Below are 18510 nucleotides of genomic sequence, written 5' to 3' on the forward strand. Positions count from 1 at the left end.
ATGATCCGCCCACACTCCATGCCAGAAAGACAAAAAAAATCTAAGATGTGAAAAAGACATTTGAGAAATGGGTCCTGCCAACAAAATATGTGAGCCTTGGCCAGAACACTTTAGAGTGTTTTCACAAGACTTTTCAACTGTTATACAGTACTTCTTCACTGTCTTTTTACCTCACGTACGTCTTGCTGTGCTTTTCTGTGCTCAGTTCCACAGGATAATCAGAACCTGTTGTCTCACTATATGATAGTTTATTTTTCTCTCACAATTATTTAGGAAACTCAAACTATTCCTGACAAAGTTAGTCCAGTCCTGTGTCTCAGGGGTCTTCAACCTTTCCTTGCCCAGTGACCCCCTCGCAGGCAAACCGGCAACCCAGGGACATTAGCAAAAAAAGAAAAGGCCCTCCCACTGGGGAGCCAGAACCAGCCAATAACAATTAGTTTTTGCCCAAAAATGGGTTTTATTACAGACAGAAGTACTCCTCACATTCATCAGCTGTCCGGTTGGCTGGTCTCCTGCAGGTGAAAAAGCCGGATGTGGAGGTCCTGGGCTGGCGTGGTTACATGTGGTCTGCGCTTGTGAAGCTGGTTGGACGTACTGCCAAATTCTCTAACACTGGTAGAGAAATTAATTAATATTAAATTCTCTGGCAACAGCTCTGGTGAATGTTCTTACAGTCAGCATGTCAATTGCACACTCCCTCAAAACTTGAGACATCTATGGTATTGTGTTGTGTGACCAAAACATGATTATTTTAGAGTGGCATTTTATTGTCCCTAGCACAAGGTGCACCTGTTTATTCAGCTTCTTGATATGCCACACCTGTCAGGTGGTCCTGTGTGGCTCAGTTGGTAGATCATGGTGCTTGCAATAGCAGGGTTGTGGGTTCAATTCCCACGGGGGACAAGTCAGTTGCTCTGGATAAGTGTCTGCTACATTTATTAAATGTAAAATTATCTTGGCAAAGGAGATACACTCACTAAAGTGGATGTAAAAGAGAAATACGCTTTTTGTGTGTATGGAAATTTCTGCCATCTTTTATTTCAGCTCATGAAACATGGGACCAATACTTTACATGTTGTGTTTATATTTTTTGTTTAGTGTACACCACCGGTCAAAAGTTTTAGAACACCTACTCATTCAAGAGTTTTTCTTTATGTTTACTATTTTCTACATTGTAGAATAATAGTGAAGACATCAAAACTATAAAATAACACATGTGGAATCATGTAGTAACCAAAAAAGTGTTAAACAGATCAAAATATATTTGAGATTTGAGATTATTCAAATAGCCACCCTTTGCCTTGATGACAGATTTGTACACTATTGGAATTCCCTCAACCAGCTTCATGAGGTAGTCACCTGGAATGCACTTCAATGAACAGGTGTGTCTTGTTAAAAGTTAATTTGTGGAATTTCTTTCCTTCTTAATGCATTCTGTCATGACAAGGTGTGTGTGTGTGTGTGTGTGGGGGGGGGGGGGGGTATACAGAAGATAGCCCTATTTGATACAATACCAAGTCCATATTATGGCAAGAACAGCTCGAATAATCAAAGAGAAATGACAGTCCATCATTACTTTAAGACATGAAGGTCAGTGAATACGGACCATTTCAAGTACTTTGAAAGTTTCTTCAAGTGCAGTCGCAAAAACCATCAAGCGCTATGATGAAACTGGCTCTCATGACGACTGCCACAGGAAAGAAAGACCCAGAGTTACCTCTGCTGCAGAGGATAAGTTCATTAGAGGATCAGCCTCAGAAATTGCAGCCCAAATAAATGCTTCACAGAGTTCAAGTAAGAGAATACATCTCAACATCAACTGTTCAGAGGAAACTGTGTGAATCATGGTCATGGTCGAATTGCTGAAAAAGAAACCACTACTAAAGGACACCAATAATAAGAAGAGACTTGCTTTGGCCATGAAACATGAGGGATGGACATTAGACTTGTGGAAAATTGTCTTTTGGTCTGGAGTCCAAATTGCCAATTTTTTGTTCCATCCGCTGTGCCTTTGTGAGACGTGATGTGGGTGAACAGATGATCTCCACAGGTGTATTTCCCACCGTAAAGCATGGAGGAGGAGGTGTTATAGTGTTATGGTGCTTTGCTGGTGACACTGTCTGTGATTTATTTAGAATTCAAGGCACACTTAACCAGCATGGCTACCACAGCATTCTGCAGCGATACGCCATCCCATCTGGTTTGGGCATAGTGGGGCAATCATTTGTTTTTCAACAGGACAATGACCCAATACACCTCCAGGCTCTGTAAGGGCTATTTTACCAAGAAGGAGAGTGATGGAGTGCTGCATCAGATGACCTGGCCTCCACAATCCCCTGACCTCAACCAAATTCAGCTGGTTTGGGATGAGTCTGACTGCAGCGTGAAGGAAAATCAGCCAACAAGTGCTCAGCATATGTGGAAACTCGTTCAAGACTGTTGGAAATGCATTCCAGGTGAAGCTGGTTGAGAGAATGCCAAGAGTGTGCAAAGCTGTCATCAAGGCAAGGGTGACTTTTGGAATAATCTCAAAAATAAAATGTATTTTGAGTTGTTTAACCTGTTAGGGCTAGGGGGCAGCATTTGCACGTCTGGATAAAAAAAATGTACCCGATTTAATCTGGTTACTAATCCTACCCAGTAACTAGAATATGCATATACTTATTATATATGGATAGAAAACACTCTAAAGTTTCTAAAACTGTTTGAATGGTGTCTGTGAGTATAACAGAACTCATTTGGCAGGCAAAACCCTGAGACATTTTCTGACAGGAAGTGGATACCTGATGTGTTGTATTACCTTTAAACCTATCCCATTGAAAAACACAGGGGCTGAGGAATATTTTGGCACTTCCTATTGCTTCCACTAGATGTCACCAGCCTTTACAAAGTGTTTTGAGTCTTCTGGAGGGAGATCTGACCGAACAAGAGCCATGGAACGATGATGTCCCATTAGACACCTGGCGCGCGAGTTCATGTTGGGTACCCTCGTTCCAATACGTTATAAAAGAGTATGCATTCGTCCACCTTGAATATTATTCATGTTCTGGTTAAAAAAGGCCCTAATGATTTATGCTATACAACGTTTGACATGTTTGAACGAACGTAAATATATTTTTTCCCCTCGTTCATGACGAGAGGTCCGGCTGGCTTAGATCATGTGCTAACAAGACGGAGATTTTTGGACATAAATTATGAGCTTTTTTGAACAAAACTACATTCGTTATGGACCTGTGATACCTGGAAGTGACATCTGATGAAGAGAATCAAAGGTAATGGATTATTTACATAGTATTTTCGATTTTAGATCTCCCCAACATGACGTCTAGTCTGTATCGCAACGCGTATTTTTCTGGGCGCAGTGCTCAGATTATTGCAAAGTGTGATTTCCCAGTAAGGTTATTTTTAAATCTGGCAAGTTGATTGCGTTCAAGAGATGTAAATCTATAATTCTTTAAATGACAATATAATATTTTACCAATGTTTTCTAATTTTAATTATTTAATTTGTGACGCTGACTTGACTGCCGGTTATTGGAGGGAAACGATTTCCTCAACATCAATGCCATAGTAAAATGCTGTTTTTGGATATAAATATGAACTTGATAGAACTAAAAATGCATGCATTGTCTAACATAATGTCCTAGGAGTGTCATCTGATGGAGATTGTAAGAGGTTAGTGCATCATTTTAGCTGGTTTTATGGTTTTGGTGACCCTGTCTTTGACTTGACAAAACATTACACACAACTCTTGTAAATGTACTGTCCTAACATACTCTAAATTTATGCTTTCGCCGTAAAACCTTTTTGAAATCGTAAAACGTGGTTAGATTAAGGAGATGTTTATCTTTCAAAGGGTGTAAAATAGTTGTATTTTTGAAAAATTTGAATTTTGACATTTATTTGGATTCAAATTTGCCGCTCTTGAAATGCACCTGCTGTTGATGGAGTGCACCACGGGTGGCACGCTAGCGTCCCACCTAGCCCATAGAGGTTAACACTTTTTTGGTTACTACATGATTCCATATGTGTTATTTCATAGCTTTGATGTCTTCACTATTATTCTACGATGTAGAAAATAGCAAAAATAAAGAAAAATCCTTGAATGAGTAGGTGTTCTAAAACTTTTGACCGTTAGTGTATATATCATCATTTCATTTTTCGCGGACCCCAGGTTGAATACCCCTGCTGTATCTAATTTGTGTATTTATTTTATTCAAATTGTTCTGGTGGGGGTTTGCAAAGGTAAAGGTGCATACCTTGCTGCTCAGTAAATCAACATTGTCCCGGGATTTGTCCAACAATTCAGCAAAGCTCCACTCAACTCTGCTCTCTCTTACAGGAACAACCTGCATATTAACTTCAAACAGTCCAACTGAACACACAGAGAGGGAATCTGGTCCAGGTTAAAACAATTTCTTACATGCATGTGGCCATGCAGGGTGAGTGACATCACTGAGTGTTAATAAAAGGACTGTGGTAAGTAGAGGCAGCTCTCCATGTGGTATAAATAAAACAGTGAGGATGGTGGGGGAGTAGGGGGGTGGGGGAGAACGGTGGTGGGTGAGTAGGGGAGTGGAGGGGTGGGGATAGAATGTGCCCCCTTCACTTCCTCCTCTCATGCATGCTTTACACATTTTGCCCACCTAGGATGTGTCCCAAATGTCCACCTATTCCCTATGTAGCTCACTGTTTTTGACCAGGCCCCATAGGCATTAGAGAATAGGGTACCATTTGGGATGCAACCCTTGTCTCTACCTTGAGCTGTTGCCATTTACAGAAGTGGTTTTCTACTGAAGCAGGAGGAATGAGGACTAGCTATGCTAAAAGGGTCCTTCTACTTCACAATTCCTTTCAGAACGATGGAGGTCCTATTTGGTTCCTTGGTAAGACAACGTTCACCTCATCACTTTGATTGACATGTGATACAAAATAAGGTATACCTGACACTGCAATAGTGAGCCATGCCAACAAGTAGATCTACTCTGAGCGCAGACATTTCCTCTACACATACACACCAGTGGCGGTCGGTGCCGTTTAAGATGGGTATGGCCTTATTTCTATTACAGCATGTTGGATGACTGTCATTCATATTCCATTCACCCAGTTCAATGTAACATTGATAGGTTTAGTCTACTACATGATACTCAAATGTTCCCTGTACCCATCATGAGGGTGCTAAACCTAGCCTATGAATGAAAATGTACAGGTCGAGAGAATTTTCAATAACTCTTTTCACAATCTTGTCTGCATCTAGCTGATCAAGGGTGTAATCATTAATCCAACAGTTGCAAATGTGAGTTTCTGTTGGACAAATTCAGGTATGTTAATCCCTGTTTCATTCCGTTTGCTTTCATTTAAGGAACGTTTTTCAACAGAATCGGTTTTCAATATGGTCCAAGTTAAAACGATTTCTCTGAACTTTTTATTTTAGATGTACAGTTTGGAAAACTGCTATAGTGTAGCTTTACAACTGTTTAGGGAAAGAATGCTAACTCCACCCAGTGCTATAGTGTAGCTTTACAACTGTTTAGGGAAAGAATGTTAACATCAACCAGTGCTATAGTGTAGCTTTACAACTGTTTGGGGAAAGAATGCTAACATCACCCAGTGCTATAGTGTAGCTTTACAAATGTTTGGGGAAAGAATGCTAACATCACCCAGTGCTATAGTGTAGCTTTACAACTGTTTAGGGAAAGAATGTTAACTCCACCCAGTGCTATAGTGTAGCTTTACAACTGTTTGGGGAAAGAATGCTAACATCACCAGTGCTATAGCGTAGCTTTACAACTGTTTAGGGAAAGAATGCTAACTCCACCCAGTGCTATAGTGTAGCTTTACAACACTGCATAGGAAGAATTCTAACTCCACCCAGAGCTATAGAGTAGCTTTACAACTGTTTAGGGGAAGAATGCTAACTCCACCAAGTGCTATAGTGTAGCTTTACAACATTGCAGGGGAAGAATGCTAACTCCACCCAGCGCTATAGTGTAGCTTTACAACTGTTTGGGGAAAGAATGCTAACATCACCCAGTGCTATAGTGTAGCTTTACAACTGTTTAGGGAAAGAATGCTAACTCCACCCAGTGCTATAGCGTAGCTTTACAACTGTTTAGGGAAAGAATGCTAACTCCACCCAGTGCTATAGTGTAGCTTACAACTGTTTAGGGAAAGAATGCTAACTCCACCATGTGCTATAGTGTAGCTTTACAACACCGCAGGGGCAGAATGCTAACTCCACCCAGTGCATTGATCAGGAAATAAAGGAAAGCAGAAGATTGAGACAATACAGAGAGAGAGAGAGAGAGAGAGAGAGAGAGAGAGAGAGAGAGAGAGACAATGGGAGTTTGGCCCCTGGGTTTGATTGGCTGGGTTGCCTTGGAGCTGAGCTGTTCTCCTCTGAGGCCCATTCACTATCGAGAGAGAGATAGAGAGAGACGGCAACACAATTAGACCCAGCCAAATCATGAGAAAACAAAAAGATAATTACTTGAAACATTGGAAAGAATTTGCAAAAAAACAGCGCAAACTAGAATGCTCTTTGGCCCTAAACAGAGTACACAGTGGCAGAATATCTGACCACTGTGACTGACCCAAACTTAAGGAAAGCTTTGACTATGTACAGACTCAGTGAGCATAGCCTTGTTATTGAGAAAGGCCGCCATAAAATGTGGAAACTAAGCTGCACATCCTAACCTCCTGCCAAATATTTGACAATATTAGAGACACATATTTTCCTCAGATTACACAGATCCACAAAGAATTTGAAAACAAATCAAATTTTGATAAACTCCCATATCGATTGAGTGAAATATAAGTGTGCCATCACAGCAGCAAGATGTGTGACCTGTTGCCACAAGAAAAGGGCAACCAGTGAAGAACAAACACCATTGTAAAGAAAACCTATATTTATGTTTATTCATTTTCCCTTTTGTACTTTAAATATGTGCACATGATTACAACACTGCATATAAACATAATGACATTTGAAATGTCTCTAATCTTTTGCACTTTTTGTGAGTGTAGTGTTTACTGTTCATTTTTTATTGTTTATTTCACTTTTGTTTATTATCTATTTCACTTGCTTTGGCAATGTAAATATATGTTTCCCATGCCAAATAAAAGGCCCTTGAATTGAATTGAGAGAGAGAGACCAAGAGAGAGAGAGAGAAATCACTCAGAGCTCCTAATGAGGTGTGCTCTTTTATGGTCGAGGGTAAATAGAACACATCCTAGTCCCTGCTACCTAACTCTCACTTTCCCTCTCACAGCCCCAGCCCCTACCCCATCCTCATTCCCTGCCAATACTCAACCGCACCCTAATGGTTACCTCTGGGACTTAATACCTGGGACAAGTCGAGGTTTACTGTCATCTCCTTCTCCTCCTCCTCCTCCACTCCCACCCCTTTCTCACCTACCACTCTCGTCTCTTAATATCTGGGGGAGCAAAGCCAACAGAACACTGACTGACCATGGTGTTGGAAGGAAAGCTGTGTAAGAAAGAGGCTAATGAATAACAAAGCATATAGGAAAGCTTATGTGTTTTTCTCTCTAACTCCAAGCCCCTGGGCTCTTTTTAATGTGCCAAACAGTGTTTATTTAGCAGCAATGAATGACCATTAACTCAGGGGGAGGTCTGATATTGCTCTGACATGTGTTCCCACATCCAAATAATCACCTCGTTAAATACTGCCCCAATTCACCAACGCCACAGAGGAGGGTCTGTTCAAGGAGAGAGAGAGGGGAAGAACATCACTACCTCAGAAGACAATAGCTTATCTTCTTCTTCGATTATTTCTTCTTCTCCCTTTCCATCCTTGCCTCCCTCAACTAGCTTTGACTCCAGTCCCGGGGGGAATACATAAATGATTTCTCAAGAAACAGTCAGACAAACAAGTGTCTGCTCTCCTCATCCAGAGTGAATGAATGAGCGCAAACAATAGTCAGAGTTTTTAAAACGTTATTTACTGTGTGTGTGTTTGAGTGCGTGCATGTGACACAGAGTTCCTGTCAGGCTCAGTGTCCTTTATCCATAGTTCCAGCAGGAGGTTCCTGCCTATGGCGGCCATCTTCTTCCCAATGTTGTGGTCAGTCCTCAATAGGCTCTCACATGGGCCACCAGGCCACCGCAATGCTGCACTAGCTAGCTGCCACTCCCCTCTCCCCAGGTCACCCCTTTCACAATTAGCCGGTGGTAATTTGGGGATGAAAGCTCAAAGCTGCCTTTCTCCAGCATCCAGCCCCCTCCTCCACCCCTATTCTAGCCTCCATTCAGTAGGGCCATGCCGGCTTAGGCAGCGGGAGCGAGGGCCTCTTCTCCCCTTCTGTGCTGACCAAAGGGCTCTCTGGGTCATTGAGGCCTGCAGGGAGACCCGCCCAGTATCGGGCGGACAGAGCACAACATGTGACACTATTCTTATTTGCCAATAGACGGAGTGCACAGCTGGAGAATGGAGAAAAGACATTCTGAAAAGAGAGGATGGGTTATTTTGGGGTGGAGGGGAGAATGGGGGGGGGGGGGGGGGGGGGGGGTTGAGGGTTGAAGCCTGACCACAAAGAAAATAATCCGCTCTCATTTGGGACCACTGGGGAAGTTTACCCAACACTGAGGAATGGTTTTGAGCTACTTTTTTATGTTTGCGGCTCTCGCTCTTTGAGGAGGGGATGTCAACCTGCTGTCAGCGGTACGGTTGGCTGGTCGGCCATGTTGGCCCCTGAGGAGGGGAGCTGTGGAGGGAGGGAAGGCCAGGATGTAGGATACAGGAAGCCATCAGAGCGCCAAAGTATCAGACCGTCGCAGAGTCAACATTCCTATCTAGCTATAGCCACAACGTAATAGCAGCCGTTTCCAGTTTGGGGTTTCACAGAATATTTCAGCTACTTCATCAGACAAATCCCTTACAGTGAATAGATTTCCTGTCTCAGAGATGGAAAGTCAGGTTCCTTAATTCAGCATGTTAGTTTGTATATCGACATAACAAATCATGTTATCCTGTGTTGATAGTGGATACTCAGCTGGTTAGTCTGTAAATCAACGTAACTAAGCATATTTCCCAGTGTGGACTGGGGGAGTGAAAAGATTTGGAATACCCAATGGGACCTGTAAGGTCCAGCAGCCCTGTAGGGTCCAGCAGCCCTGTAAGGTCCAGCAGCCCTGTAGGGTCCAGCAGCCCTGTATGGTTCAACAGCGTTTTCCTGCTCTGCAGATGGTCAAGCACATAGAGCCTGTCAGTCAGCAGCAGCCACACTGGCTTCCAGTCAAAGGCCCTTAACCCATCTAACCCTTCTACACGCTTCACCTACAATCAGGCCAGACTAATCAATACACACTACTCCCTAAGGACCCAGGGACAAGGCTTTGTGTCATCTGTGTGTGTTTGGTGTCTGTCTATGTGTGTTGACCATTCTTTTGACTGGAGAAGAAAATTATAGTGTTTCACAGCTGCGTCTCAAAGACTTTCCTCATCACAGGAAAATACTTAAAAACTGGTTGACTGACTCCATCATTCTCCATTTACAGTAGTTTCTATTTTTTTGGACAACACTCACATTCCTTCCAGACTTTTGTGTTCGATCATATTAGTTTTAACTTTGCCAGCGTGGCATTAAAACCAGGTGGCCTTTCTGCCATTCTGCCTGCCAGAGAGAAAAGGGTGAGGAATTTCTGCCATTCTGCCTGCCAGAGAGAAAAGGGAGAGGTATTTCTGCCATTCTGCCTGCCAGAGAGAAAAGGGTGAGGAATTTCTGCCATTCTGCCTGCCAGAGAGAAAAGGGAGAGGTATTTCTGCCATTCTGCCTGCCAGAGAGAAAAAGGAAAGATATTTCTGCCATTCTGCCTGCCATAGAGAAAAGGGAGAGGTCTTTCCGCCATTCTGCCTGCCAGAGAGAAAAGGGAGAGAACTTTCTGCCATTCTGCCTGCCAGTGAGGAGGAAGAGGTCTTTCTGCCATTCTGCCTGCCAGAGAGAAAAGGGAGAGGTCTTTCTGCCATTCTGCCTGCCAGAGAGAGTAGGGAGAGGTCAGTGGAGAGGACAGTATGTGTTGGGTCACCTACATGTAAACAGGAGTGCTCCTGTGGTGAAGAGATAAAGAAGAGACATCCAACCAGAACTCTCCTTGACATGGACATGAGCCCCTGTCTGGTCTCTGGACGCAGGGGGCAGGATAGGCCGGCCCATAGATAACTATCAACTCACCGACTTCCGCAACCATCTCCAGTTTGATAGCGTAACAGGATTTTTCCACTATGAAGCCCCCTTTTGAACAATGCTCCACTTGTCCCTTTGTTGTGGTGAAGTTTCTAAGCAGGACCTAACTAGCTAACCAAGCTAGCTGCCATTAAGTGTTTACTTATTTTGTTCTTTATCACGGGGTGGAGAGAAACAAAGGTTCAACGGCCCAAAAAGACACCCCGCTCAGGGATGGCGCCATTTCAGTCCAACTAGTCCTTCAACAGAAGACTGAAGCATAACCTTTGATCAACCACTGCAAACAAAACAGCAGCCAGATTAACTTGGTATTGTTGAGAAAGCCCATCCACATTTCAATGATCGATTATGAGTTATGTCTGAGTTATGTATATTTATTTAATACATCACATGAATGGATTGTAATCTCTATATGGGAATGGCATTACTACAACACTCCTTCCGAGGCCTCCAACTACTTTTAAATGCAAGTAAAACGTAATGCATGCTCTTCAACCGATTGCTGCCAGCACCCTCCTGCCCGACTAGCATCACTACTCTGGACGGTTCTGACTTGTGGACAACTACAAATACCTAGGTGTCTGGTTAGACTGTAAACTCTTCTTCCAGATTCACATTAAGCATCTCCAATCCAAAATTAAATCTTCCTACTTCGCAACAAAGCCTCCTTCACTCATGCTGCCAAACATACCCTCGTAAAACTGACTATCCTACCGATCCTTGACTTCGACATTGTCATTTACAAAATAGCCTCCAACACTCTACTCAGCAAACCGGATGTAGTCTATCACAGAGCCATCCGTTTTGTCACCAAAGCCCCATATACTACCCACCACTGCGACCTGTATGCTCTCATTGGCTGGCCCTCACTACATATTCGTCTCCAAACCCACTGGCTCCAGGTCATCTATACATCTATGCTAGGTAAAGCCCCGCCTTATCTCAGCTCACTGGTCACCAAAGCAACACCCACATGTAGCACGCGCTCCAGCAGGTATATTTCACTCGTCATCCCCAAAGCCAACACTTCCTTTGGCTGCCTTTTCTTCCAGTTCTCTGCTGCCATTGACTGGAATGAATTGCAAAAATCACTGAAGCTGGAGTCTTATATCTCCCTCTCTAACTTTAAACATCAGCTGTCAGAGCAGCTTACCGATCACTGTACCTGTACACAGCAAATTTGTAAATAGCACACACAACTACCTCATCCCCATATTGTTTTTTATCCTCTTGCTCTTTTGCACCCCAGTATCTCTACTTGCACATCATCATCATCTGCACATCTTTCACTCCAGTGTTAATGCTAAATTGTAATTCGCCTCCATGGTCTATTTATTGCCTTACCTCCCTACTCTTCTACATTTGCACACACTGTATATAGATTTTTCTATTGTGTTGTTGACTGTACATTTGTTTATGTGTAACTCTGTGCTGTTGTTTTTGTCGCACTGCTTTGCTTTATCTTGGCCAGGTCGCAGTTGTAAATGTGAACTTGTTCTCAACTGGCCTACCTGGTTAAATAAAATATAACTTACATATAATGGTGAACTAAGGGCCATTTTGTAATGCAGGGCCATTATATAGATGTTTACACCACCTCAGCTCTCCATGGTGGTGTCATTGTTCTGAGTATAGAGGTTCCAGAGAGGTTCAAACAGCCCTCATTCCCTAATGTATAATAATAAACGTGACAGTTAACAAGTGTCATAAGTACACTCATTAACCACAGACAGTAACGGTCAACAAAGGAACATTGCACATTCCCCAAGAGCTCCAAATCAAGGGAAGAATCCACTTTATTTTCAAGACAAAAAAGTTTGAATGCCAGAAACTCAATATAAACTTTTGTTCAGACAAAGCTCAACTATTATTTTTCTTATAGGCAGAGGCTGGGGACATTATGCAGAAGTACAGATTGATCTTTCCTCAGTTATTCACACAAGAGTGACAGATTCCATATCTAGAGCTTGAAAGTTAGAAGGGGCCTTGTGGCTATAAGTGTTCAGAACTACTTGTTAAATCATAAAAACACTTTTTGGGAGGAGCCGTGAAAGAGCACAGTACAGCACTGCATAGAGCTGACAGGCAGCTAAGATGAAAGCCCACGACACGTTAGCAAACCACAGAACCAGTAATTATAAATCAAAGCCCCTTCATGATCAATACATCTGTATGGAATGTGAACACAGAAAGAGAAGCACCACATACCACCAACTGTCATCAACTTGACAAATGTAGACTAAGGTGTATATAAAATCTACATGTCATTTGGATGAGGAAACAAAAACTTTGACATGACAGAAGAAACAGTAAAAAGGTAGGAAATAGAGAGTGAAAAGTGTGAAGAATGAATTGTGAGCAGCTAATGGAAACAGTCCAACTGAATGGACCTAACAGTACCTCTAGAACTAATAAATCCACATTCAGGTTCAGTTCCAGGAGGTAGAACCATAGAATTAGAATACAAATTGAATACGATCTCTATGTGTAGAACACCAAGTGATCCATGTTCTGTTCTAAAAAGTATAACACTGAGAAAATCTCTCTCTCTAGTTGGAGGAATTCCAAGGCTAAATTTAGGTGTCCATGGGCTCGCAGAGACAAAGATGGTACAAACTAGCCAGAGAAGAAGAGTGGAAGGCAAATGAACATCATGGCATTGCACAATCACTTTACACTATTGTAAAACCCTTTATAAATGAGCCACACATCTCTTTCGTTGATCTTCTCCTTGAAGAAAAAAAAAGAAACCGGTGGCCAGATATAGACATCTGTGATTGCATGAGAGGAGTCACTACAGCACACTAAAAACATGAGACGCTTTCTGACAAACTGGGTTAGATCGAAAAGCTCAGCTGAACTTTTCAGTCAGTTGAACAGATTGTGGGTGTGTGGATGTGTTTAACTATTCTTGTGGGGACCAGAAGTCTCCACAAGAATAGTAAACTAACAAAAATTTGACCAACTGGGGACATTTTGTTAGTCCCCACGAGGTCAAAAGCTATTTCTAGGGGTTTAGGTTTAAGGTTAGAATTTTTGGGGGGGGGTTAGAATTATGTTAAGGGTTAGCAGCTAGCATTAGGTTTAGGGTAAGAGTATAGGTTAGGGTTAGGAGCTAGGGTTAGTTTTAGGGTTAGGAGCTAGGGTTAGGTTTAGGGTTAAGGTTAGGTTTTTGGGTTAAGGTTGGGGTAAGAGTACCGGTTAGGGTTAGAGGTTAGGGAAAATAGGATTTTAAATGGGACTGAGTTGTGTGTCCCCACAAGGTTAGCTGAACAAGTGTGTGTATGTACTAAACAGCAGTTTGACCACAGATCTAACTGTGTTCCAATATTGTTAATATTGTCCCATCAAATGATAAGTCTAAAGAGATAGAAACAGATAGGGGTTTATGGGCCCAGATAAACCACAGCCAGGAGCCCAGATAAAACACTACTAGGAGACCAGAAAAAACACAGCCAGGAGTAGATAAAACGCAGGTGCATTTGTGTTTATTTTATCTGTTCCTGACATGGTGCCCGCCAGCGTCATATTTTCTCTGTAAACAGCGATCAGAGAGAGGGTTGCAACCATAGAATTAGAATACTAGAATGGCCATGAACCTTCTTATGATGGGATAAAGGTCAGCCATTTTGGTCAGGGAGTTGGTCAACCATGGTTTGCCAGTCCTGTGATAAGATAGTGTAGAATTAATCTGCACTGTATGTTTGTTAACTAGCTAGCCAGCCTATTTTAGGGGAATGATTACATACATTTTTCAAATTAGCTGCCAATATGCCAACATTCCATTCAAACAATGCAGTCAATCCACAGCCGTACACTGGCTGAAATCAGTTGATGATTGGACTGAGACAAGTTGTAAATGCAACAACTACTAATACTGTATCATAAAAGCATTCACAACTTTCCAAAAGAACAAAATGTTGACATTTATGGTCTGTTTACATATATTTCAGAGGCTTTTGTATACAGAAAATGTGTATAAAACCTGTATAAACTGTATTTATAACTTTGTGACAATATTTTACATTGACAATAATTATATTACACAATTTCTGATATATCCCATGCCTTTCTTTTATTTTCGTGTTTAAGAAAAATCTGGATTATGTCTCTACTGCCATTCATTCCAATTAAACTGGTTTTGATTTCTCCCGGACCAATGTGGCTGCCAATTTCTTTCCATTCTGGAACTTTGAGGGTTTATGACATTGCCCCTCTAATTTAGGGTGCGTTAGTAAATTCCCTCTGGCTATCTACCCTGACTTCAGAGCACTCTCATATGAGTGCTCCGAGCCCAGAATAACTGATGAATTTACGAACGTTCAACACATGTTGAATATGACCAGTAAACGTCGGCAAAAAAAAGCTAATTAAATTGTTGTCAGCAGCACAGTTACAGTCGCCAACGCTCTGAATTTATGAACACCCAGAGCGCAGTCTGAGTGCACTCTGGCACTCCAGATTGAATTTACGAACACACCCGCAACACCGACCCAAAATAATCCACCGTAGCCATTGTCCACATTTACCGTTATCACCAACTGTTCAATGTTCCCTATTACCCGTGGATGTTCTTTCTAAAATGATGCAATTGTGACGAGGAGATTGGGTTAATGGACAATGTAAATAAAATGATATAACTAGCCCTATTTGAATAACGTATTTCAGCCAAAGTGTGCACAGTTTAATAAAGCCTACTTGTAAACTATGTCTATCAATGCAAATTCAAAAGCTCAAATTGGATCCCACCCTGAATAATACATTGGGCGGCAGAAAGTGTTTTTATTTTTAGTCAAATCCATAAAGCCCATCACCCCCTCTAAACACCCAGGTTTCTCATGCCGCTTTTTCTTTCATTTCATTGCTTTAGTTGGGGCCCTCAACCAGCTCGCATATTTAACAGCCCGGATCTTCACACCACACTGCACCAAATCCGGTTATTCAGAGGGGCATGCAATCCAGAAGTGTTTTTATCAACTTGTCAGATAAGCTATTAGTTCTGCTCCGCGTCCAGGGAAAAGAGAGGAAGAAACTCTCCCTAAGCTAAAACAATGTCCCCGGGGTCAAGGCGACAAGGAAACCATCCACTATGCTCTCGGATTTTGCTGCAAAGACCTTCAAGTTTTTTTCGGCTACGTTTCACTTAAATTAAAATTCACATATTTAATCCATTGACTTCATTCTTTTAAAGTGTTGCTTTGACTAATTTAATTAGGTAAGATGATTAGGCTACATAATGTTCCATTCATATTGATTTGATATGAGTTGCAATTGCCGAGTCGTCGTTGACTATAGTTGCCTATTTAAAAACACGTCTAAATTATATTACTAAACCAAGCGCCATCAATTGAGTAGGCCCTAGTTCTTTTATAGGTCGAGTCAAGAGAATGCAACGCGAGGTAGAGTGCTCATTATTTCTGTTAGAAGTCACACTTGTTCTGCACGTTGTTTAATAATGTTTAATTATGCATGAATAATATAGGAGAGGGCGGGACAGTGTGGGTCATGTATTTCCAAATATTGATCAAGGTATAGCGCTCATACTGTCGGTGGGATTTTGTATTAATTTATTATTTAATTAATTCTGCCATAAATGTTTTATTCTTTATACTAGAGTAGCCTACTTAGCCTAGTATATTAGGCCTCCTCCCACTCATTGTCTGTTAAAATGTAAATGGTTGGTGTAAAGGTATAGCTACCATCTTAAAACACGTTTGAATAATTTTTGTTTGATTGATGTTCTCAGAGAAGCTCAGTGCTATTGTGTTGTAGAGTAATTACTGTTCCATTCGAGTGCATGTATTATGTATTTGTATTGAAGGAGAGAGCTAGGACAAATCCGCTTAGTTTAGAATTTATTTAAGATTAACATCATTTCTTCAAACTCAAATAGGACTAACTAAAAGAATAAGTATAGCCTGACATTGCATATTTATTTACATTGAAATGTGTAAATATAAAATAATAATAATAATAATAATTGGAGTAATCAAGCACATCTTACTTCAAATACATTAGGCCTATACTTTCTCGATCTTGAATTCATTACATTTCCACATTAGACCACAACTTGCACATTGCCTAACCTTTTCAGCGTTGTAGTATAAGAAACGCATGTATAACTAGCTTGTATTCATTCCAATTATTTATTTATATTCAAAGGTTAAACTCACCTCAACAGCGCTGAAAAGTAACCCGTTAACTTGCAATGTTGCACTGTGTCCAATAGAGACCACTGCACAACGTGGAAACCGCACAGCCCATAGCTTAGTCTATGTGGCTGTGACCGTGCATTGATTCATTATTCAGGCATAGTCTAGCCTACTACCGGAACATGGTGAAAGATGAATACAGAAATATGAATTTGTTCTCACTAATGCTATTCAATGACCCTACAGTTTTACTCAGGTTTGAATACTGGATGATCATATGTCCACGTTGATGCCAAGACTGCTTGGATTTTGGAAAAGCACCCTACTAACAAATACACAGAACAAAACATCGATTGAAATAATAGTAAACAACTGTATCTTATAAAGATATTCTATCGGCCTAAATATGGTCAATGACATTATCTCTAAACATTTATTTAGAATACATTTATGTGGCAAATAGAGATTAAGATATGAGCAAGGCCTATTAGTATGCATTATGGAGCTAACTAAATTGAGTTTTGGGACATATTTAGTTCTATTTGATACATTATTTATACAAATCGTATTGTAAAAACGCACATATATAATTCGCCTGAATTATGCTATCGAATCCTTTATACATGCATTGTTTAAGTATATAATGATTATAACTTTGTAATAAATAGGATAATCAAACTTTTCCTGTGATTTAAATACATTGTCAACTGTACCACTAAGTCGATATTCGAATGTTTTAATGCGAAGAAACCCGTCACAGTTTGCAATCCAATATGTTGTTTGTGGAAGATATAGGCAACGAAACGAAAAGCAATAGGCTGCTATGGACAACTATTGGAAGTTGAGCTCTAATAACTGGACGGATAGCTAGTACTGTCATGCCTATTCCCTCACCGTTTCTTGTATAGCGCTGGTTGATCTATGGGAATCATTGATGTACGTCTGATAGCCTATCTTTAATGCACATCGAACGTGAGAGCATACAATGTTGATGTATTTACCTGTACCACTCCAGTCCGTTCTCGTAGTTGCGGTCGAAGAAGTGCGGCTCGGCTCCCACCGCTCTGATGTCTGGGTGTACGCGGAGGAACTCGAGTAGCGCGCGCGTCCCTCCTTTCTTTACCCCGATGATGATCGCCTGCGGCAGTTTCTTGCTCCCCAAGTCGTTGGAGAAACTTGACATCGCACCGGGTTCAGGAGCTCTCTGCCCCTCACCCCTCATCTCACCCCAGTCCTCAACTCCTCTGTACGCGTCTACCTCTTTATTGAGCAGGTCTCTGGAGGAGGTCCGGACGGATGGTTCGTCGTAATCGGATTCTATATCCACCCAGGGTGGGAGTCTAGGGAGTAGTCTGGACATGAGGTCCGCTCTGGCGTTATTCTCGGTCCTTTTACCTACCACGGACCCCGTCCCAGTCTCCTTTCCCCGGTTATTGTCCACGACCAAATTTGGCATGGTGGCACAGTAGCCCACGCAGGAGTAAAGCATATATACCCAGAGTAAAAACATGATGCCGAGCAGAAATAATTTATTTTTAACCGGGCTGAATGAGAACGCATACAGATTGTGAGAAATCTGGCTATATTCCATAAGCCTTTAGGTTGCATACCATATTGCAGCAACACATATGGCCAAAACCACTCACTCTCGATTGTACCTCAAGTATCCTCGCCATTCACCTAAAACGAAAAAAATAATAAACCAAGCAAATAATCTAAAGCGGATGATGTATCCACGAGTGCAAAGTCATTGCATGCTATAATTGTTATTCACCGAGCCACGGGAAATAATTCGAAAATTGATAGGAACGACTGGTGCACTTCAGTGGTGCTACTCCAAGCCCCAGCCGTCTCTCTCCACAAGCACCACCGTCGCCAAACCTTTCTTCAAACTGTTAGTTTGAGGGCTTCCTCCGAGGACTAGACATTTACAGCGCGAGAGGGCGTACCGGTACTTCTGATTGACAATCACCATGGCCAATTGACGCAGGCAAGCTAATTAACAAGCTAAACTGACCTATCACAGGAGATTGTGGGAGGGCGCTCGCGTGGGATCCTCGTTGAGATCATTAAGTAAGCGATAGTCAACGAGCGGCTAAGCGTTCTACGGAAAACAATGAACGACGTGGAACAGACCTTCCACGGAGTTG

The 18510-nt window shown here is 41.8% G+C and overlaps 1 protein-coding gene across 1 annotated transcript in view; it reads right to left on the bottom strand.

Annotated features, from left to right (window-relative positions):
• The window catches only part of LOC106610540 (heparan sulfate glucosamine 3-O-sulfotransferase 3B1), a 55278-nt gene extending 37031 nt beyond the window's left edge, over positions 1-18247 (bottom strand). Inside the window, exon 1 of the mRNA XM_014209931.3 lies at positions 17362-18247. Within this exon, the coding sequence (XP_014065406.1) occupies positions 17362-17951 (590 nt within the window). The 5' untranslated portion in view covers positions 17952-18247. The remainder of the gene's footprint in view (positions 1-17361) is intronic.
• Between the last annotated feature and the right edge of the window lie 263 nt (positions 18248-18510).

The sequence above is a fragment of the Salmo salar genome, chromosome 01 (assembly GCF_965601325.2).
Source record: "Salmo salar chromosome 01, fSalSal1, whole genome shotgun sequence".
Lineage (NCBI taxonomy): Eukaryota > Metazoa > Chordata > Actinopteri > Salmoniformes > Salmonidae > Salmo > Salmo salar.